The following is a 25173-nucleotide window of genomic DNA, read 5'->3' as shown; positions in this document are numbered from 1 at the left end:
ATGACCATAAAATATATGTAATAATAGGGTGCGGACCGATAGAACAAATTCACATTTTATTACATTTTTTACAATTGTAAGTTTGTCTTTGACTTAAAATAAAAAATATTTTTATTTTTAATGTTTTCAGATACATATTTATTCATTAATACAGTTGAAATTGTAAATAATCAAAAAAATGTCTCAAATTGCAAGCTTCGTATTTTTCCGCTAGGTGCCTCTTTAAAAAAGGCTCAGTGAAGAATTCGCCTTAACATATATTTGTTAAAATTGAAAACTTAATAAACTAAATTTTTATAATAAATATGACCTTAAAATATAATGTAACTGGGGAATTAAATATGTAAAAAATTCACATTTTTTGAAGCTATACTACTTTTGGGACTTAGTGAAATTGAGAAACTGTATTGAGAAACCGTCAGGGAAGTGGAAATGACTTTGGCCAAGTAATCAAGGTATCATCATCAGCCGGGGTCAATCCACTGCTGGATAAAGGCCTCCCCAAGCTTTCTCCAATTCTCTTGTGTCCTGTGTCGTTCGCTGCCACGTATTTCCGCCGAACTTTACCAGTTCGTCAATCCAGCGGCTTGGGTACCAATGGATGACAGCATTTGTCCAGCGGCCGTCCTTTCGGCGAGCAATGTACCCCTCCCATCTCCATTTCAGCTGTTTGGCAACGTCTATTACATCGCGTACTCCTGTCTGCTACCTAACCCATTCGTGTCTCTTACGGTCCTCTCGCGTGATGCCCAACATACACCTCTCCATGCTTCGCTGTGCGACTCTTAGCCTTTGGACATCTCTCGTGGTGAGGGTCCACGTCTCGCAGCCATATGTGAGCACGGGTAGCACACATTGGTTGAACACCCTATGCTTAAAAAATAATGGTAGGTCACTCTTGAAGATACTATCCAGACGTCCGAAAGCACTACATCCCAGCTTTGTTCTTCGAACAATTTCATTGTGCATGCTTCCGTCTATGGACACCTGCTGTAGCTGCTGACTTGCTCGAGTTGGGTGCCATAAATACAGATAATCGCAGGATCCGAAAAACAGTTCCTCATCACTTTTGTCTTTGAGACATTTATCTTTAGACCGACCGTTTGACTGACATCCGCGAGTTCTTGCATTCTACCTTGGAGGTCTTTCAGGTCTTGTGAGAGTATAACAATATCATCTGCAAAGGGCAGGTGACTGAGGTGCTCCCCATTAATTGGAACACCTTTTTCCTCCCAATCAAGTTTCCTAAATAAGTCCTCAAGAGTAGCGGTGAATAGTTTAGGTGAAATGGTATCACCTTGCCGGACACCTTTTTTAATGGGGAATTTACACGACCGTTTGTGGAGTTTCACGCATGCTGTGGCATCACTGTATATACTGTTCAATATGTTTATGTAGCGCCTGGAAATTCGTTGGTTGCTAAGGGCGTCTATAATTGAGAATTTTTTGATGGAATCAAACGCCTTTTCATAGTCTATAAAACGAAGATATAATAGCAGTTTGTATTCCTGGTAGCGCTCTATGATTTCCCTGACAACCTGTATATGATCCATAGTACTGTAGCCTCTTCTGAATCCGGCTTCCTCTCTTGGTTGGTTCACGTCTAGAACTGTTTCGAGACGGTTTGAGAGTATTTTCGTGAAAACCTTATACAGAATTGGCAGTAGACTAATTGGTCGATAGTTTTTCAGATCTTCATTGTCTCCTTTCTTATGGAGAATAATAATGGAAGCATTTTTCCATGACTCTGGGATGTTCTCTTCGTGCAGACAAGCCGTGAACAGACGTGCGAGCACTTCGCTCACCGTCCTCCCGGCCCGTTTGAGAACATCGATAGTCAGCCCATCTTCTCCCGGGGCTTTCCCACTCTTCATGCACATTATAGCATATTCCACCTCTGTGGTAGTAACCTCGGGAAGAGGATCTCCATATTCTCCGTTCACCGTAAGATCTGAATTGATGTCAGTGTCATCTTTGTATAGAGCGCTGTAAAACTCTACAACAGTGTCCAGTAGATGATCCCAGTTACGCACGATACTTCCATCTTGCGCTTTTAGTGTCGTGATCTGCCGTCTCCCTATTGACAGATGCTGCTTGTTCTTATGTAAGCTCCTTCCTGACGCAACAATTGATTCTACAAGGTTCATATTGAACTTACGAAGATCTTCTCGTATGTTTTTACGTAGAGTTTTGCACAGCTTGGAGTACTCGAGATCATTTGCAAGATTGTTACTCGCTTTTCGTACTCCTACGCAGCTTCATAAGATCCAACGTTTCCTTTGAAAGTTTGCTTACTCGTTCAACCACTGTAGCCACTGTCTCTTCCGAAGATTCTATAATGATTTTTGTTATTGCCTCGGTGTTTTGTAGGGAGATGGGGTCATTTTCAGCCTGGAAAGCCGCAAGCCTGTTCTCCAGCTCTTGTTGAAATGGTACTTTACACCTTACCATTCAGTGGTTGCTGCCAGTATTAAATCTGTTAATGACTGTGCAGTCTAGAAAAATATCCTTCTTGTCGGTGACGATGTAGACGATTTCGCTGGTTCATTTTGCTGGGCTTCGCCATATCCATTTTCTGGAAGGCTTCTTTTTTTAACATTTTAAATCAATAAAATTCGCCGTTTTCAAAAATCAGTACAGTGGAACCTCGATCTACCGTTCTCACATAAATCGTTTTCCCACATGGATCGTACATTTTTGAAAGTCCCGCCAAACACCCATAAGCACAATGTTAAATAATTCCGCATTAACCGTTCCCCGATTTATCACTTTAAATAAATATAATATAATATAATATAAATAATAATAATCCGCCGTTTTCACTAATTGGATACGTCTAGTTTTTGGGGTGGCGGATTACTGAGAGAGTACTGTAGCATGAAATTTGAGCAATACAAATTGAGTAACCATTAATTAAGTGGCATAGACAGTGCTCGAAATAGAAAATCTTACGAACCAAAGTGTTGAATAATCCAAAAATATCAAAGTGGTTAGATATTTTTCGGATATCATAAGGGCAATATGCCTAGTAATTAAAGTTTCATTTACGCTTGAAGGGGCCCTGCGCTAATACACATTACCCCCCCCCCCCCCAATACCACAATAAAATGTAGTTTTTTTTAAATCCCTACTCATTTTTTGCAAAATCACTTATTTTTCATCAATGTTCTTAGAATTGGGCTCATTTTTAACATTTGTGTATTCCTTCGCTGCAAGGTTCTTTTGTTTACTAATTTAGGGTCCCGGACCTGAAGCCCCTTTAGTCCTTTGGTAAATTCAGCCCTGCTTGTAAGGGTAAAAAATTATAAATTTGGGGCACATCTGAAGTCCGAACAGCCTATACTATATTATAGACCTTGTAGGACTAATCAAAAAATAATAAATAATATAAATATCTTGTCAGTGCCGCAGGCAAATTTTTTTCCCATGAAACAGTTCTTCGAAAAATTATAATATGCTCTTTTTATTCATTGCCTGTTTGCCGCTTCTTAACGTATGGTACACCTAAACAGTGCATTACCTACCTACCCTACGAGATGTTCTGAAAATATCGCCCCTAGGCAGAGTTAATGACCATCCCATTATTATGGATAATATTTTAGGACCGTCAATCATATTATTCATATTGTGATTTGATTACCAAATTTATTGGAGGTTTAATAACAAAATACAAGCCAATAGATAATACCCACACATATTAAAATTTATCATATGGTGTAAAATATCTCTAAATTTTTAATCAGCAATTTTGTATAAATATTTATAAGGCTCTCGTGGTGCAGTGTGTAAGGCGCTGGCCTTCCACCCGAGAGCTCTGGGTTCGAATGCCGGTGAGGACACAATATTTATGTGTTTTTCTCAAAGCCTGTGTATTTGTGATTGTTCAAAATTACTAACAAACTTACAAAAAAACATACAAAAAAGCAAGGACATGGTTATTAATAATTCTAAAAATATATATATAAATACATAAATAAATATTTAATCTATATGACATGCATAGTAGCCTCTTTTTGCCAATCGTTATTGTACCTACCTGTGCATTTCAAATGAAATATCCCTTAAGTATCCCTGGTCGTAACGATTGACAGATTACTACTACACATACCCTACACATACCTTTTACTACATTTACTACACATACCTACACTACATTATCATAAAACATATCATCTCTTGATAATGGTCTCTGCAACGAGCCCGAAACGTCGAGTAAAGAAGGAAGAAGGACACATGGTGGAAACCCAAAAATCTACTACGACTAAACATAGATATTTTTATTCTTGCGCGCCCGGCAAAATGTTACTTCGTTAATATTAAATTTTAAGAACAACCTTAAAAACTACATACCTACATACAATATTATCTCAATAACACGAAACGGAACGCAATTTTTAAAGAATCCACGCGCCGGAACAGTATCTTTTAGAATTTCATGAACAGGAACGGCGCTCCGGTGCGTTCCGGTCTATTTCGAACCCTGGGAATAAATCATCTTTGGATCAAATATCCAGTGATTTATTTGGATAAATGCATGTACCGTGGATCCAGTGTATCTACTATTTGAACCTTATCAACGGGAGATTGAAAATATGAAAACATTTATACATAAAATAAAAGTAATAAAACTTTCATTTATAGTAAAGTAACATTAATTTTCTTCCATGTAGCAAAAAAAATCATTGTTAACCACGCATGGCCTGTCTGCACTTATTATGTAACATTTTTGATAATTGTCAAATAATCTGATCTTATACCCGTGATTCCACTCATAACCAATCCTGACACGTGACACATTTCAAAACAAGTGCGGGACAAAAAAATATTTAAAATTGATCATAATGACGTGATGAATGGGATACAAAACAACATTGGTTTCAATAATTTTAATAATACTGCTAGTTGTTTATATTTGTGTAGGTAATCGGTATTTAATACAAATAAACATTTGATGACTGCATAAAGTATTTTTATTACATAAAATAGTATTCTTTTAAACCTCTCGCTCTAATGTTTTAGAATATAGTCATATTTCAGTACATAACTGTGCAGTCGTGTTAAGATTTTTTAGATTTATTAATTTTTAAATGCATTTATAAAACCATCAGTATAATGTATATCGACATAATTATAGTGAAATATTTACGATAAAAAATTATATTGATAATCTCTGTGATCCCAAATTTGACAAGAATTTGGCATTTTATTATTCAAAAAATGGGCAAGATTTACACATTTAAAGATAGTTTTAAAGATACGGATTATAAGCTATGTCTTTGACCATTGAAATGTGATAAACATTCGACGAATAATGTTTGCTTTATAATAATTATTCACCTAAGAATAAGGTAGTATTTTCTTGAAATACGCCATTTCTATTTGCATTTCCCAGTGGCTTAGCTACGACGTACAGCTGTAGCCATAAATTGACAAACGACAAATGAAGTAGGGAGTAAGATCATAGTAACACGCGTGTTTGAACATGTACCATTTAAAAAATAAAAAAAAATTCTTTTAAGTACATGTTACGTAAAAGTAAGTCTTTCTCGTTTTAATAGTTTAGTTATGGTTGAATAACTGAGCTCACACAAATATTATGATGTTGAAAACTGTAATAAGATTTTCAGTGCCCTCATGTAGAGAGCTGGATATTCATCTTGGACAGAAATCCAAAATTTCTCCAATATTTAAGAAAGGAAAGTAATGTGCAATATTTTCTTCCAATAAAGTTAAATGTTCTGTTATAGCGGAAATAATTACGTGCGATTGATTCGGCAAAATCGAAATAACATTAGATCGATCTTTCGTCGGCTTTCATAATTTCGCGAAGGACTTTTTCGGTTTTCACTATTTCGCGGATTTTTCTGCATTTATCATTTTTTTCGCGGTGCACTTGCAACAAGCTGGCGGTGCACCGTTTAAGAACCACTGCGTTAGAGCATATTTGAGACAATCGTACATATTTCATAAATAAATGCATATTTTATGGCTTTTGCATTTATAATTTTAGTTGTTTTTTATTATTTTATCGAAATGTAACTAAATTAGGCAGGTAAATAGTGTAGTTGCTCTTGCATTTTTAACGGCATCTCTGAGCTGTAGATTTATCAGAAAAAGTGAAGTCAATTCAGGCACATTTATTTAAATTTTGCTCAATCACCTATGTGGACGTTGAGATCGTTTTCCGCATATAAACAAAATACTGATGGATATGCGAAAAAATTTAATGTGAGAGCACAATATTGAAAAAAATATTGTAACTTTTGTTTGGACAAAAAAAAACAGCAAATAGTATTTAGGAATAGTTAAGTATGTCGGTTTTGTTTATTAAAGTTGTATTTGGTATACATTGCATTTCTTATTCAATTATTTGTACTTAACTTTATATTGATTATTAGTGTTTTTTTTATTGTATTATATTGATTACGATTATTAATTTGTTATTCAATTTTTATCAGTAATATTGGGTGAATTGGGTATTTACATTTTTAACTGCACATTTCTTCGGTATTAGTGCATATTTTCATGTTTTTAAATGCATATTATGTGTTCTTTATGTATTATGCGCCCAAAAATTGCCTACATAATGCACTTATGCATAGGGTCCTTAAAATTTGAAATAACTAATTGAATATATTTGAATTGCTTTATTTGTGGTTTCAGTTTTTTTTATGGCACTTAGGATGGGTATATCAAATCTTGGAATCAAACTGGCCACATGTATCATATCTCGATTCATGTTGAGTCTTAAGCAAAACAAATACATACATTTTTGTTACAGCTACCTATGGCAAACACTTTAAAAACATCTGGTTTATGATGAACACTTTCTTTGTTTTCAGTTTGGAAGAGATATGTTACCGCTCATCTGCGAACTGTACATTAAAGTTCTGACCAAAGGTTTGAATGAGCTCGAGCAAGTAAAATCGGATGAAAATGAAGCCCTCACCTTGAGTTGTCAGAAGCTGCTCGCGTCGTGGTTCCTTGCACTCAGCCAATACATGTCATTCAGCATGGGCGTCTCCGCCGAGTGCACCCTCACCGCCTTTTCTCTCCACCCCTCCAAGGAGCACTACAGCCTGGTTGAAAAATGTTGGACAACCATGGAAAAGGAGAACATCGTGCCAGCCAAAAATAATGACCGCAGCGAATCGATCGAGGGCGGCGGTACCATCAGTGAAGCCGTTTTAAACTCGCTGCTGGAAGGGGAGTGTCTAGGAATCGATGTGGATCTTTGCAAAGATTTGGTGGTTTTGCTCAGCAGTCCTCGTTTGTGGATGCTCACGTGGAACAGTCCCAGCTGGTTAGTTTCGTTTTGTTACTAATTATTAAAATATCAGTATCATAGGTGTCAATCATTGGTGTTGAACCTTTTGGATTTAAATACATAATATACGCTACAAAATATGCTCAATTCTTTAAAAAAAGTTGCATTTCAGATAAATAAAATGAAAAAACATAATGTGTTATTTAAATAATTATTTTTAATTAAAGGTTTTGGTTTTTTTGCATACATGTGGTGTTTAACTATGAATGCTTTATTTGACCATGTAAAGTTAGAATGTAGTCCATGTGTCATGAGTGGTATGTGGTATAGGGCCATCATGGCCTGGCCCTGGCTCTGGGAAAACCTTAAGTTATTGAGTGCGGATTCGTTATATATCGTGATCTTTTTTAAAACTGGAAATTGTGGAAAGAGGAAATTATCCACCAAATTTAATTTTTAATGTGGATGAGACAGGATTCTATTGGAAACGAATGCCAACACCGCCGTTTATTTCCATAGAGGAGAAGACTGCTTCTGGATTTAAAGCATCCGAGGATTGTCCAACTCTTATTCTCCCAACTCATTGAAGAAACTGATGGAGGTGATAAAGATGCCATGTGGGTTTGGTGGAAACAATTTAATATGTATTATGAAAGCTATCAGAAACATCGACAAGAAAGCTTGGAATGAAGTCAACCAGTCGTGTATGAAGGGTGTTTGGAAAAGGTTCAGTGAAATTGTTGAAGTTCACTGAATTATGAAAATGATATTCAAAATATTATCGAATAGATTAGTCTTATAGCCATATCTGGAGGCATCGAAGGTTTTGATGTAGATGATATTCAGTCTTTGTTAAAATCACACGACGAACCCTTGAATGAAGCGCTGCAGGAAATGGACTGCCATACGTCCCTAGAAAATGACGTCTCCGAACCTGAACCTGTGCGAAAGTTAAGTGTTAAAACCATTGAAAAGGCCCTTTCTCTTCACAATCAATGCATGGAGTTGTTAGAAAAGAAAGACCAAGATTACAAGCGAGCGAGTGAGTGCTCTAAAACGTGACTGTGTTGCATTACTTGACAATATGTAATCGCAAATTTTGCACAATAAACGTAGAGAGGCCAATCGAGGGAATCCCTCCCCCCGTTGATCGCGACCATGTCCAGAACGTATCTCCAGCGGGGGGGGGGTGTTACCTTTAGTGTGAATTCATCGTTATCAATATTACTGGTTACTTCCATATTTAGAAATGAATCAATAAAAATGTCAATGTCTTATTAGTACTTTTCCGTGTCTGGTTTTGCAGTCCACTCTCAGTCTTGTTATTAATGATGATTTTTGTTGAATAGGGAGGTGCTCTCCGGACACTGTGTCCAGTACATGGCCGACACACATTCTGGAACGCATGTTTTCAAAAAAGACCTTGAATATCTCCACTTGGATTACAGCAATTATGAGATGAAGGAACCAGAAAAATTCGACATCTATGAGGGTATTGAAGTAGGTACACATTCACCCACCTATTGATATTGTTCAAAATCTTCAGTTTTACTATGAATATCCTTCATATCGTCGAATACGTTTTCTCATGAGCTTTCCATTGTATGTCAGACCAAATAAATATAGCCACAGATGTTGCATTTTAAAAAACAGCTTTGTATGAGACCCAGTTCATCTCTGAATGCTTCTTTGTCAATTCGTCAAACTATCTTAACAAATTAGCGAAAGTTCCATGTCAAAGAAAACATGAGTCATTTTTTGAACCTATTACAAAAAGTTCTTTCGAACAAATGAATTCTTATCATAGTCATTACATAGATTTTTTCATCATTCGCCCATAATTGCTTTGGACGCTGAACTGACAGGTGTAATATTTTTATAATCGATTGGTCGGTAAATGATTTATTTTGAATATTTGTTAACCAAAAGTTTTGATCGTTTCCTAAGGCTACAAGCATTTTGTGGACAAGGAAGAGATAGAAGCTTTAGAAGCCTTGCTGAAGGAAATGGAGAAGAAGAGAAATAAGAAAGGGAGAAGGTCAAGAAGAAGACAAAAACCTGCAGACCAAAAAACAAAAAAGAAACTCGTCAAGAAAAGGCAGTCCTCGAAAGATGAATCGCAGCTTTCCAATGGCAAACCGAACACCTCTGTTAAAATCAAACGTGAGAGGAAAGCTTGCCCCAAGAAACGGAACATCAAGCCGGCTGATGGTTGTTTAGTATATTCACATATGTCGTGGACTAACTTTGAAAAATCCGAAGCAGTGCTCTCGCTGTCACCGTGTCCAGACGTATTGAGCTCCGACAGCGATGAAGAATCCTCGAATTCCATCCGACCAAATCGTGGTTCTCATTACTCCGAAGATATGCAGGTGAATCTAACAGCGGAGAGAAGGTCAAGAAGAAGACAAAAACCTGCAGACCAAAAAACAAAAAAGAAACTCGTCAAGATAAGGCAGTCCTCAAAAGATGAATCGCAGCTTTCCAATGGCAAACCAAACATCTCTGTTAAAATCAAACGTGAGAGGAAAGCTTGCCCCAAGAAACGGAACATCAAGCCGGCTGATAGTTGTTTAGTATATTCACATATGTCGTGGACTAACTTTGAAAAATCCGAAGCAGTGCTCTCGCTGTCACCGTGTCCAGACGTATTGAGCTACGACAGCGATGAAGAATCCTCGAATTCCATCCGACCAAATCGTGGTTCTCATTACTCCGAAGATATGCAGGGGAATCTAACAGCGGAGAACGTTGTCGAAGTGACGGCAACAGAGAGCGGCTTTGGCGAGGACACACAAAAATCGCATGCCAACACAAATGCCACTCCTTCGAAACAAAAAAAGTATTTGATCTTTATTTTTTTACCTATGTTACCATGTTTTTATTAGCTCGTTTTCTTGTTTGTCCAGTGCAAATCTTGCAATCGATTTTTAACTAACTTCCCGACTAGCTAGAAATTTCAAACTTTTAGAATATATCAGAACATGATGACAATGCATTCTTTTAATACTTTTAGCCATTTTTAGGCAGAATTGAATTAATTTTCAGTTAATTCATAAATGTTTGGAAATTTCTTATAATTGCTCTCTTTATTACGTATTTGATCATTTTCTTTTAAGTTTATGGGATAATTCATAAAAAAAAATTAAAAAAAGTATTTATTAACATATAGAATTGTCAAGTTTATATGATTCAACAGAATTTAAAAATGTGGTATATAAAAAGTTCTTTTAATCTTGTAATTATTAATATGAGTATATTACTTATATCCGTAATACAGAGTAAAACTCATAGATTGGGATTCGGGAAAACATGAAATTTTCGTTTCAAGGTTTGATCATAGATCATAGTGTGACAAATGTTGCTTCGACGTCTAAGGAAGAGGGTACTGAAAATGATGACGAGGAAGAGATAATAAGGTTTGAACATACATAATTTTGAAAAACACTTCTGACAAAATATATTACAACCAATAGAAAAAATCTTTTTGAAAAAAGTAAGGCTGAAATCGAACCAGCATCTCTTAGATTTACGCTCCGTCCGCGCATTATCATCTATGCTACAAGGCGACATACTAATTGCAACAAATTCCAGCCGAAGGTGGCTTACTTTCTTCAAATTTTTTTTCTATTGGTTATAACACATTTTCTCAGAAGTGTTTTTCAAAATTATGTATGCTCAATAATTAGAATGGTACATTCTTAATTCTTGTGAATTATTCGTTGAATAAAAAAAATAGTTAATAAGGTTTGTATTAATTGGGAAGTTTAGAATGAATTTTGTTGTTACTACAAAGTAAATAAGGTTAAATCTATGTGCAAGATTTGAGATGTCGGGTTTGTTTTGTTGATATTCACATTTCCGTTGGCTGAGAAATAGTTGTTGGCCATTTATTCAACCTATCAGGATTAACCTGGATACAAATCGCGAAAATGCTTTGAACCAGATATTCTGTCACACTCTAGTAGTGCCCCTTAGGTACCACTGTATGACACCATTTATCCAGCAGTTACCCACTCACCGAGTAACATATTATATAAAAAACTCACCTGGAACGTATATTTTCTGAACATATTTTTTAACGTGTATCTTCTATAATGAAGAATCTTACATTCTTAAATCTTGTGTATATTCAGTGTTAAATAAATAAAATAATAATACGATTATGTTGGATGGTTTGTTTTTATTGTAGGGACATCAGTCTGATTCGTGAGGGAAAGCGAACTCTCAAGCCCAACAAAGCCGCGTCTCCGGAAATGAAGACGAAGATACTTATGGTATATTTCTTTCTAAACAATATTTTGTATTAAACAGGCAACTACTGCAGGTGTAAGGAGTATGGAGTATTATGCCAATTTGTGAACAAGTAAATAATATAGAATGAAAGCACAGTTACCTAGTAGAACTACCAATGTTTTTATTTTCAAGATTTATTGAAATTCATTTATTAACATGATAACCCATTTCATACGTTCTTCTGTGGAGAATATAATATGCTTTTTCTGTCTAGGAGAAATTACACCGCTTAGACGTTCCGACGGCGGCAAGCTCCAAGCGCTCTTTGAGTCTGAAAAAAATTCTGTTTCCTGAGGGAAAGCGAACTCTCAAGCCCAACAAAGCCGCGTCTCCGGAAATAAAGACGAAGATACTTATGGTATATTTCTTTCTAAACAATATTTTGTATTAAACAGGCAACTACTGCAAGTGTAAGGAGTATGGAGTATTATGCCAATTTGTTAACAAGTAAATAATATAGAATGGAAGCACAGTTACCTAGTAGAACTACCAATGTTTTTGTTTTCAAGGTTTATTGAAATTCATTTATTAACAAATGATAACCCATTTCATACGTTCTTCTGTGGAGAATATAATATGCTTTTTCTGTCTAGGAGAAATCACACCGCTTAGACGTTCCGACGGCGGCAAACTCCAAGCGCTCTTTGAGTCTGAAAAAAATTCTGTTTCCTGAGGGAAAGCGAACTCTCAAGCCCAACACAGCCGCGTCTCCGGAAATGAATATGAAGATACTTATGGTATATTTCTTTCTAAACAATATTTTGTATTAAACAGGCAACTACTGCAGGTGTTACGAGTATGGATTATTATGCCAATTTGTTAACAAGTAAATAATATAGAATGAAAGCACAGTTACCTAGTAGAACTACCAATGTTTTTGTTTTCAAGATTTATTGAAATTCATTTATTAACATGATAACCCATTTCATACGTTCTTCTGTTGAGAATATAATATGCTTTTTCTGTCTAGGAGAAATTACACCGCTTAGACGTTCCGACGGCGGCAAACTCCAAGCGCTCTTTGAGTCTGAAAAAAATTCTGTTTCCTGAGGGAAAGCGAACTCTCAAGCCCAACACAGCCGCGTCTCCGGAAATGAATATGAAGATACTTATGGTATATTTCTTTCTAAACAATATTTTGTATTAAACAGGCAACTACTGCAGGTGTTACGAGTATGGATTATTATGCCAATTTGTTAACAAGTAAATAATATAGAATGGAAGCACAGTTACCTAGTAGAACTACCAATGTTTTTGTTTTCAAGGTTTATTGAAATTCATTTATTAACATGACAACACATTTCATACGTTCTTCTGTGGAGAATACAATATGCTTTTTCTGTCTAGGTGAAATTACACCGCTTGGAGAGTCAACACAACCCAAGCGCTCTTTGAGACTGAAAAAGTGCTGAGCGTGACGTTATATATAAGCCACCCCCTAAACTTACCCTAAACCCCCTATAAAACCAGCCCATAAGCAGTATCAAAATTAATGTGAGCTTACAAAAAAGAGTGTATATCACTAAATTTTAAAAACTTAAGCGTGTACTCACTCCAGCGACTTGCCTGTGCGGTATAGCGACTTGCCTGCGCGATATAGTTTGTGTAAATTACTTTTATAGCACTTTTCAGTTTGCACGAGCTACAGTTTTCCCGATACAAATCGGTTTGCGCAGGCAAGCTTGTGGTAAAAAATGAGCATCTAGCTGGCGCTATAGAGTTATATTTAAGGGTGGACATGTTCAGCATAGGTCAAAATGGAGCTTTTATTGGATTTTCAAAACATGAACCTGGACATTCCTTAAACGTTGTAGATAATCTGTTTATATAATTTTGAAGCCTTATTATCCTTTATATTTATTTTAAACATTTGACGACTGCATAAAGTATTTTTATTACATAAAATAGTATTCTTTTAAACCTCTCACTCTAATGTTTTAGAATATAGTCACATTTCAGTACATCCATGTGATTTTTTACGTTTATTAATGTTTACACGCATTTATAAAACCATCAGTATAATTTATGTCGACATTATTATAGTGAAATATTTACGATAAAAAATTATATTGATAATCTCTGTGATCCCAAATTTGACAAGAATTAGGCATTTTATTATTCAAAAAATGGGCAAGATTAACACATTTGAAGATAATTCTAAAGATACTTATTATAAGCTATGTCTTTGACCATTCAAGTGTGATAAACATCCTACGAATAATGATTGCTTTATAATAATTATTGACCTAAAAATAAGGTAGTGTTTTTTTTAAATACGCCATTTCGTACCGTTTAAAAAAAAAAAGTTTTTTTTTTCGGTTTGGTACATGTTCAAGCATGCGCGTTAACATGATCTTATTCCCTACTTTAGTTTTTGTATGTCAATTTATGGGTACGGCTGTATGTTCTAGCTTAACCACTGGGAAATGCCAAAAGAAACTGCGTATTTCAAAAAAATACTACCTTATTCTTAGGTCAATAATTATTATAAAGCAATCATTATTCGTAGGATTTTTTTTCTTTTTCTCTTTTTTTTCAGAAGAGGGTAAAACCTTAACACAATGCTTACGGGCCCTTTTAATTAATTTTGTAATTAATGTGTTAATTTGCATTTCAAAAGTAATAAGCAAAAACACAATTTTGTGCGGCCCGTAAGCTATGGGTTAATATCTTAGTTGTCAAAAGGTATTTTATTAATTTGATAATGAGGAATCATACAAAAACTTTATATTCACTATATGGATGTAAAAAAAATATTAAATTTATTTCGGGTAAATAGATATTTAAAAAAGAATGAGTGTGACATTTGCTGTTTTTACACAATTTTTGGACCTTCGTTGTTTTTATTGCAAAATTGAAAAGATGAAAATGTAAAAAGTATGACTAAAACTATAATTTTATTAAATAAAATAAAGAATATATATTTCTGTTATTTTTAAATTATAATACAATATTTAATAAGGTTTGAACATATTATTTACCTATTAACAAACAACTTCAATGTTTCTAAAAAATCAAGAATTTAATATTTAAAAAAAATGTTTTCAATCATGTGCGGGTTAATACTGATTAGCTTCATATTGTTATTGATTTAATTTAATAAAACACATTTTTTAGCATCTGCTTTTAATAAATAAATCTGGACGCCTCTGTTTTTCTGCCGACTGTTTTCAACAGTTGAAAATGTCCCTCTAAGGCGGACGAAACCTGTCCAGATTTATTTATTAAAAGTGGAATAAGTACTAAAAATTGTGTTTTATTAAATTAAATCATGTGTACAATGGATTTCCACCATGAATTGATAGTTAACACGAAAAAAGAAAACCGATTAGCTTCATCTGACACCTTCACTATCAGGAAATAAAACGATGCATTTATTGGGTTTAGTAAATATTTAGCTAATTTTAAAATATATTTTTTCTTAGCTCCTTTCAATGGAATTAATCGATCATAAATGTTGTTTTAAATGCAATCGTGACTGGCATTTGATTTTTCTTCACTAGGTACATTGAATCTATCCCACAGCCTATCTATCTATCTATCCCAGCCTATCTATCTATCCCACAGCCATTATAACTTGTCTACGTTGCAAATTTTTACCAAAAAATGCCAAAGTTTTAACCTATATTTGATATTAAAAAAATCTTTTTCTCCGGTTTCTTTAGATTTTAAAATGAAGGGCCCAGAATTTTCCTTATTACATCATGTACATTCATTACAACAAATGAAATCACCGTCATTTGGTAAAAACGTTGCTTGGTTTTGTTAATTTTCCTCTTTCGAGATGTTTCAGATGTCTATATACTAGTACTATCCACAATAAAATATAAAAACAATCATAAGAAAACGTTATAAAAAGCAATAATTAAACGAATCAAAGATAATTTGACAGCTCAGATATACTAAAAAGTATGGAATGAATACTAACATTACTAACGCCGCCTGGTGATAAAAGTGTAGAACTACTGGACCTTTGCTGTTTTTATAAAAAAATGCCTGGACTATTGCTGTTCTTAGAAAAGTGGCATATTCTTGAGGGCAGATTTGAGGAAAATTTTTTAAATATATCTTTGCACAATAGTGTGTAATCATACACCGGGAATATAAAAATGCAATAAAATGAAAATTGAAAAAAGTGGACATTTGTTGTTTTTATGCCAAGATCTTCAATTATACTAATGGTTTTATAAATGCGTTTAAAAATTAATAAAACTAAAATATTTTAACACCACTGCACATGGATGTACTGAAATATGACTATATTCTAAAACATCAGAGCGAGAGGTTTAAAAGAATACTATTTTATGTAATAAAAATACTTTATGCAGTCATCAAATTTTTAAAATAAATATAAAGGATAATGAGGCTTCAAAATTATACAAATAGATTACTACAACGTTTAAGGAATGTCCAGGATCATGCTTTGAAAATGCAATAAAAGCTCCAATTTGACCTACGCTGAGCATGTCCCCCCTTAATATAAGCTATTGCAATAAAATTTATTATATGGAATATTTAGTATGTACTGTAAGTAAATAAGATTTCAAACTGGTCGCTAATATAGTTATCTATTTAAAATATTTTTATGTTCTAGTTTAATAAATTTCAACAGTTATGTTTGAAATTATGTTCAGCTTTATATTATTCTAAAATTGCGTTTAAGGTGAAGCCTTTACTGAGGCTTTTTTAAAGAGGCACCTTGCGGAAAAATACGAAGCTTGCAATTTGAGATTTTTTTTTATAATTCACAATTTCAACTGTATTAATCAATAAAAAATATGCATCTGAAAACATTAAAAAGAAAAATATTTTTTATTTTAAGTCAAAGATAAACGTACAATAAAATGTACTAAAATGTGAATTTGTTGAATCGGAACTTCGTATTTTTCTTAGGTTCTCTGCTGACATTTACACACATTTAGATTTTTTATAAAAATCGATGTTTTTTAAAATATATATAAAAAATATTAAAACTATGAATTAGTCAAAAATCTCTTAGGCGATGCTTAGAAAAATTAACAAACTAAATTTTAATAATAAATATAACCATAAAATATATTTAATAATAAGATGCGGTCCAATTCAAGAAATTCACATTTTTTACAATTGTAAGTTTATCTTTGACTTAAAATAAAAAATATTTTTCTTTTTAATGTTTTCAGATACATATTTATTAATTATTACAGTTGAAATTGTAAATTATCAAAAAAAATCTCAGTTTGCAAGCTTCGTTTTTTTCCCGCTATACTACTATAGTACTAGTGAGTACTTACCATAAGCGCTAGCGACTTGCCTATGCGGTGTAGCGACTTGCCTGCGCGGTGTAGCGACTTGCCTGCGCGGTGCGGTGTAGGGACTTAGCTGCGCGATATGGTTGTATAGCGCTTTTCCGTTTGCACGAGCTACAGTTTTCCCGATACAAATCGGTTTGCGCAGGCAAGCTTGTGGTAAAGTATGAGCATCTAGTTGGCGCTATAGAGTTATATTTAATATAAACTATTGCAATAAAATTTATTCTATGTAGTATTTATTATGTACTCTAAGTAAATAAGATTTCAAACTGGTCACTAATATAGTTATCTATTTAAAATATTTTTATGTTCTAGTTTAATAAATTTCAACAGTTATGTTTGAAATAATGGTCATCTTTATATTATTCTAAAATTGTGTTTAAGGGGGGAGGCATGCCAGCAAAGAACCTGGCGGAAAATTTTGAAGCTTGCAAATTGAGATTTTTTTTTGATAATTTACAATTTCAACTGTAAATATATATCTGAAAACATTAAAAAGATTTTTATTTACCTTTTAATTTAAAGATAAACTTACAATTGTAAAAAAATGTGAATTCGTTGCAGGGTCACATCTTATTATTACATTATATTTTATGATCATATTTATTATTAAAATTTGGTTTATTAAGTTTTCAATTTTTCGTCATTTAGAATTTTGACTAATTCATCGTTTTAATATTTTTTATATTTATTTTAAAAAACATCGATTTTTATAAAAATATAAATGTGTATAACTTGAAATCCTTATTATTTATATGAAAACTTTCAAAAAATTTCAAGTTATACACATTTATATTTTTATAAAAATTGATGTTTTTTAAAATAAATATAAAGAATATTAAAACGATGTTAGTCAAAAATCTAATCTACGAAAAATTGAAAACTTAATAAACTAAATTTTAATAATAAATATTACCATAAAATATAATGTAATAATAAGATGTGACCCTGCAACGAATTCACTTTTTATTACATTTTTTTTACAATTGTAAGTTGATCTTTAAATTAAAAAAAAATTTAAAATCTTTTTAATGTTTTCAGATACATATTTATTAATTAATACAGTTGAAAAAAAATCTCAAATTGCAAGCTTCGCATTTTTCCGCTGGTTCTCTGTTGGCATGCCTCTTCCCCTAAACAATTGTGATTGTTGTATATTATAATAATTAATGTTTGATATTGTTTTTCTATATTCAAAAGTTGGTTAATAAAAAATTACATTAACTAATATTTATCACTCGTTATATTGATTTCTGCTCCACCAAATTCCATATTATAAAATGATGCTTTCATTCCAAATTTTATATTTTATGCAACATAAAATTATGTGATCCGAACTGCTTAAAAACTATTTAACATAAATTCTGTCAATACTCAACCTCATACATGCCAATTTATTTTATAATCCTGTTGTTCATATTTAAAAAACTATAGTACTTATAGATATTTCCGCTATAAATATAAATTAAGCTAACTAGTTTGCCGGTAATAATTGCAGAAATTTCAATTCAGGAAACGGTCAAAACAACTATTTTGATTGGCTGAAAATATCTATTTGTAAAAACTTAATATATCAATACAAACTTAATATATAAAATATCATGCAAACCTACTTACTTATTCGCTTCCATTGTATTGAGAACGATAGCACAAAAACGTATGAAAAGATCTTACTGTTCTTTTATACTTGTCCTTTGTGGATTTTAATTCACACCATATATATAATTTTTATGCCACATCTCTATTATAATACCAGTGGCAAAGGGTGGATGTCGGCTCTTAAGATCCAACATAACTACATTCGGTCAAACGTATTTGTTTTTATTGAACGAAGGCTACAATGTTTGTTAGTTTTTAAAATTCAATTAAACCCTGCCTAATCCAAGCCATATTAGATAAAAGTAAAAAAATATTTGTTTATCTATAAAATATCTGAAATTATGCCTTTAAACCATACATTATTTTAGATATTTTATAGATGGAAGAATATTTTTATCGATTAGGTGGATTGGTTTAGTTGACAGGGCTCAATAAATAAAAAAAAAAAACATACTATGCATTCCTATTTCAATGAAAACAAATAAGTACGACTGAAAAAGTGTGTACTATTTTTGTCGAATCAGCCATAACATACCTAAATTATTATGGTTTGGTTGGCAGGGTTTAATTAAATTTTAAAAACTAACCAGCACCATCTGCAAATTTTATTCTTAGTTCAATGAAAACAAATAAGCATGATTGACAAAGTTTGGTGTGCACTATTTATGTTGAATCCTGTTTTTGTAGACTCTAGAATTGAGTAGAAGTCCTAAGTTCATTAGAAAGAGGATAACAAAAGTTGTTGCAAGGTTTTTTAGAATAGAATGTGATTATGGATATGCTAAGTAAGTTTCATAACATTCACAATTTTAGCGATATGTTAATAAATATGCGATCATATGAAGAGAAAAGAAAGAATTTGGTGTAGACTTATTAACATATTTAATAAATCATGATTATGTAGTAAAACTAACACAATTTAGAAATTATCTATTACAAAATGAGCACTACATAATTGTCATTTTTCAGTTTATAATGGTAGTTGTTATAAATTACATGTAATCAGACAGTGTACATTAATGATGTTGGATAATAATCAAAACCAAGAGACGCCTGAGCAACGTCGCCACCATATCGTCGCTAATTTTCTACAAACACGTATCTCAATTTTTGTCAGTTTTGAGTTGTTTGATGTAATGAATTCAGAATTTGAATACGCACATATTCCACTAACACGTATCTCAAAACATACTTTACAACATAATATATTTGGGCAATAACAAAAAGTCGTATCACAATAAAAGACTTATATAAATATTATAAACTCGTATCTTGAGTTATGCGTTTGTAAGTATACAGAATACTGAACTCCGACAGATGATTGTACTTAAGCTCTTTCTCGTAAGTCAAGATACGTTTTTGCTGCAGTAATATTCACAGTAAAGTTGCAGCGCATTCTTGTATCTCCGACAATATGACTGATCGGTCGAAAGTATAGTGCGATAAATTGAAGTAACATAACATTTTTTTCATGAAAATATGTGTAACTATACTAAATGGATATTTCATAGAAGAAAATTTATTTCCTAATTAAAAACTGAGAGAATAAAGTTGTTATTTGCCTCTTCTGAAAAGTTGTGTTTTTTGAGATACGTGTTTATAGAAAATTACAGACGATATCAATATTTTCTTTCCCATTATTTAATAATCATCTAAAGTAAAAATCCCATCAGGCAGGTGCCGTTAAATCTATCGTTTTTCTAATAACATTAAACTTTTTATTAGAAAGCTAGGTCTTGTGTTTATACGTAATATTGGAAAAGTAGAAGATTACCTCTAATTTTTTGACAAAAAATCTTAATTCAATATTAATTTTATTTGAGTGAATATTTTTTTGATAAACCGTTGAATTTCCTCAAGACAGCTAAAAAAGAAAAAACCTTTTTTTCAATTGTTTTTATTTTTAAAGTAACAACTGCCACTATGACGTTTAATAGTTTGTTTACGTAAGGAATTGCAAATGGCCGACAATAATAAATTCGCTGCCTAGCAACGGAACAATTCTAAACTATAATATTATACTGTACTAGCAGAGCCAGCTGGCGGTCGCCGGTCTGTCTCGCTAGTTCTTGCAGACGGCTTGGCGGTGTTGGATATTAATATAATTGTGAAGTATGCGTAGACAGCACCATAGTGGATTTTCATTCACCTCAGACAGTTTGACATTTCGCCGATTTGTCAGTTTTACGATTTGCAAGTCGCCACTGCCAATATAAATTTGGGGTCATATGCTTAGTCTATTCTGGAGTCTGGCCTTCACAATATCGTCTGACACCATCTCAGGCTGATAGGCCTAGCAGAATAGCTGGCAATTGCCGAATGCTACCACTGACATTTTAATAGAATATAATGTGTTTGCACCTTTTCATTCATACTTATTTGTTTTCGTTGAACTAAGAATACATATTACACATGTTGGTTAGTTTTTTATAATTCATTAAACCCTGCCTAAACCAAATAATAGTAAGTAGTTAAAAATATTATTCTATCCATTAAAATCCTTACAGCGCTGACGGCACAACTGTTGTGTCCGCATTAGATGGCCATTATATATAATTAGTATGTTATTTAAATGTGGTAATTAAATAGTGATGTATGTAAAAAATGATGTATGATTTAATGGCATAATTTAAAATATTTTATAGACAGATGCGTATTATGGCTTGGTTTCCCAGGGTATGGTCGAAAAAAAAAAAAAAAAAAAATGCATTCACTGATTTAAAACGACAAAGTGAAGGCATTCATAAAAAATTGGAGCTTAGGAAATCAAAATGACAAAAGAAAAAAAGTTCGCCATGCCTCCATTTTTAAATGATTTCTACGCCAGATATATTAAAGCAAACAAAAATCTATTTACTGAGTTCTTGGTTAGTTTGCTAATGCACTTTTCAGATTATTTTATTAATAGAAAACAAAGACCCGGAGGGTCCGCTTCAGGATGTGGGTCCCATGATAGAATCCATTTGTCAATGAACGATAATAAATTTGGATCGACTACTATTGAAATTGACTGTGCTAATAAAGAAGCACATTCCTCAAAAATTAATGTGATATAAGTAGTAAAATCTTGTTTATTTTTTTTCATTTTTGTTATCGTAAGTAGGTACATTGTTGACTATTTAAAAATGTGTCAGTATTATTTAATGAAATAAGGGGGGGAGGCGCCTAGATTAGATTTTTTTCAAAGTCGTGGTAACATAAAGTTTGGAAACCACTGACTTAACATTTGAATTTTGTCTAAAAAAACGAGACGTTAATTACCCTTCATGGATATTTTGTCTACAAAATACAAGACGTTAATTACCCCACGTTTAATTTTTTGAAAATGCAGAAAATTATTGGTCACTCAACGCGTACTATTATTTTTGTCGAAATACTATAATTTTGAAGGCACTGTACTATAATTCCACTTTCAAAATATGGCAACACTGGTGTAAACATAAACGTCACTCTTTTAGTGGGGGCATAGGGATAGAAAAAAAATCCTTCGAATATTATTGTGAATTTGTTTCACCGTCATCCAGCGTTGCCATGTCTACTGAAATTTCAGTAGATCTACTGATATTTTTGGCAATATACTGAATCTACTGATATTTTCTGAAATCTACTGATATTTCTTCATTTCACAAAATTCCCACCAGCCGGGAAAAAAACTAGCCATCTTTGAAAACTTGGGAATCTGCGGCTCGCGGCGAAATTTTTTCTCCTAAAAAAACGAGCCGACCATGAAAAATAGGGAACCTGCGGCCGGCGGCGAAATAAAAAACAAGCCGACCATGAAAATCTGGGAACCTGCGGCCCGCGGCGAAATATTTCTCCTAAAAAAACAAGCCGACTATGAAAATCTGGGAACCTGCGGCCCGCGACGAAATATTTCTCCTAAAAAAAACAAGCCGACCATGAAAATCTGGGAACCTGCGGCCCGCGGCGAAATATTTCTCCTAAAAAAAACAAGCCGACTATGAAAAATTGGGAACCTGCGGCCCGCGGCGAAATTTTTTTCCTAAAACAGAAATCTACTGATATTTTGTCGAATCTACTGAATTTTTTTTACACATTCTACTGAAATTAAAAATTTTGACTTGGCAACACTGGCGTCATCTCAGACTTCGAAGCAATCATAGACTAATATGAAGCAATCGAAGCCCACAATTGTGTATAAATTTCCAACCTCCAGCGAAAATAATGATCTCATGGAAAGTGCGGTTAAGTGTATCTTTCCTTTCGAATTTGAAAGGCAAGTTAATACTTTTACCGTAGATTATCTTATTCAATACTATAGTCAAATGTTTGAAAGTAAATTATTTATCACTAGAATTCACTGCCGTGTCTCACAGCCATATAGGAGCACAGGTAGTTTATATAGATATTTTGTAGTTCGTATAATTCATTAATAAGTAACGCATAAGTAAAAACATATTTATCATAATAATTGTATCATAGTATTACATACAAGGGATAGTATCGTACCTACGTTTATTACAAACTTTTTATTTTAAAACGCTGTTTTCTATGTTAAACAGCTTTTTCACAATCTTTTTTGAAAATAAAAATATTACCTATTCTTGTTTCTATACAACTATTAATAAGTAATAATTATTAGGGTGGGAAGTAATCGTACATTGCAATAATCAAAACTCACAAAAAAAAACCTTAAAACATTTTTGAAAAGTACTTAGTTTTACAAAATTAAACGATTTCACAAATAAATAAATAAATGAAATCACATACAATAGTTTGTTTCACAAAACAAAAATCATACAACACTCATTGTAAAATCTAAAATCTAATTTTGACAACTACACACATTGATAAAAAAATTTTCACCGATAATTATTATTATTAAAATATGTGGGGCATATAAGCAGACAGCAATCTTGGAAAAATTGGCAAAATAACCTATGGATGCAGAAATATAGAACTGCCCATTATGCACGTGGAAAAATTACTTTAACATCACATTAGAAGCAAAGGCTGCAGTCTTCTATATTCAATATTATTCCCAAAGTCACAGGACAAAATGGCTGCTCGGTACAATTTGGAAGCAAACACAGCAAACTTTCAATTAGTTAGACGCAAAACCAACAATCTTATAATTTTGGAAGCAAATGTAGCAATATTGACTTTTATAATTAAAATATCTTGATAAGTCTAGCGATATTACTGATTTTTATTACACAGATTATCTTTTTAACCTTATTTCTACAGTGAAAAAAAAAAACAAAAAGTTCTGCAAACTTAAAGAAAGTTCTGGAAACTTAAAGTTTATCCTGGATACAACGGCAAACACATTTTGAAAATAGCCGTTATGCTGGATTATATTTGTTAGTTTGGGTTAGTTTAGGTTAGGTTAGGTTATCCTAACAAATAATCCAGTATATCGGTTATTTTCAAAATGTGTTTGCCGATGTATCCAGGATAACCGTATAGTACCAACTTATCTACCTTAAATTAGTTTTTTAGCTTTTTCTCCAAAACACTGTTTTGGTAGAAAGCTGCCTTAGCTTCTATACCCCTCATATATCGCACACAGAAAAGATAGAAATTCAGAACGTAATAATTGTAGTGACAATACCATTTATCTTAATATATTGGCAACAATATCAATGTCAATCTGTCACTGTCACTTTTTTGTTGGTTGTCCATGTCGTGTCGTGTTCCAACTTCCAACCTCATTCGTAACAACAACATAAATACGTCGCCGTCACTTCATAACACTAAATAATTATCGTTGTAACATTATCGTGTTCATGTGCATCGACAATGGCTTCGTCACAATATGTGGACGTATACAAATCAGAGAGTGATTTCGACTTGATCCAAACTCTTTCTCTAGCATTATTTTTGATTTTGTAGTAAATATTAGTGGTAATTGTGCCGCAGAGGTGGCCATGAGCTTTTATGATTTTTTTGGTACTAGTCGGTTATCCTGGTTACAGCGGCAAACACATTTTGAAAATAGCCGATATACTGGATTGTTTGTTAGGATAACCTAACCTAAACTCACCCAAACTAACAAATAATCCTTTATATCGGCTGTTTTCAAAATGTGTTTGCCGCTGAACCCCTTTTTCTGTCGGTGCATCGGCTTTTCGATCCAATAATCGTTGATTGAAAATTTGAAATTTTCATACATTTTGATGCACCATTATCACAAACTAAGATTATATTATGAGGTAATATTAGGTTGGGGTAGGTTAGATTTGGTTTGGTTTGGTCTAAAAAGAAAGTTGTAAAATCTCATGGCCACATCTGCGGCACATTTTCAATATTAGTTTTGAATTGTTTTCTTTTAGAAATCTATTGAACTAAAATATGTCTTATTATATTATGTTTTTCATCATGCAATTGTTTATTGTAATAGTCATAGAATTACTGTACACGCATGAGTTGCCATCATCATTTCATAGTTAATGTTTTGTACCAGTAGTTAGACCCAATGCTATAAAAGTCTATACTGAATAGTATCGTCTAACTGCCTATTTCAATTATTTATATTAGTATTTATTTATAATTTCTTATAGTAAGACTGTTCATACGTTTGCAATATAATGATTGTAAAAACGATCATTCAATATTAATGTATTTAAAAATAATAATGTAAGTACATATGTAAATTTTGTTTTCAATATTATCACAATATGCCTAAATGCTATGTTCACTGTCATGTGTGAAAACGTGTAATAACTTGAACGAGAGATGATGACAAAAATAGGTACA

The 25173-nt window shown here is 32.9% G+C and overlaps 1 protein-coding gene across 1 annotated transcript in view; it reads left to right on the top strand.

The window, feature by feature from the left end:
• Positions 1-13057, top strand: part of LOC147079444 (uncharacterized) — a 42073-nt gene extending 29016 nt beyond the window's left edge. The window contains exons 6-13 of the mRNA XM_085960553.1: positions 6843-7303; positions 8617-8771; positions 9215-10109; positions 11460-11544; positions 11778-11921; positions 12157-12300; positions 12534-12677; positions 12911-13057. Coding sequence (XP_085816679.1) covers positions 6843-7303; positions 8617-8771; positions 9215-10109; positions 11460-11544; positions 11778-11921; positions 12157-12300; positions 12534-12677; positions 12911-12958 — 2076 coding nt within the window. The 3' untranslated portion in view covers positions 12959-13057. The remainder of the gene's footprint in view (positions 1-6842; positions 7304-8616; positions 8772-9214; positions 10110-11459; positions 11545-11777; positions 11922-12156; positions 12301-12533; positions 12678-12910) is intronic.
• Positions 13058-25173: the final 12116 nt, after the last annotated feature.

This window comes from Rhyacophila brunnea, unplaced genomic scaffold (assembly GCF_057557595.1).
Source record: "Rhyacophila brunnea isolate RB1 unplaced genomic scaffold, BYU_Rbru_1.0 scaffold_1, whole genome shotgun sequence".
Lineage (NCBI taxonomy): Eukaryota > Metazoa > Arthropoda > Insecta > Trichoptera > Rhyacophilidae > Rhyacophila > Rhyacophila brunnea.
Note: the sequence above shows the minus strand (reverse complement) of the source record. Positions and strands in the feature narration are given on the sequence as shown.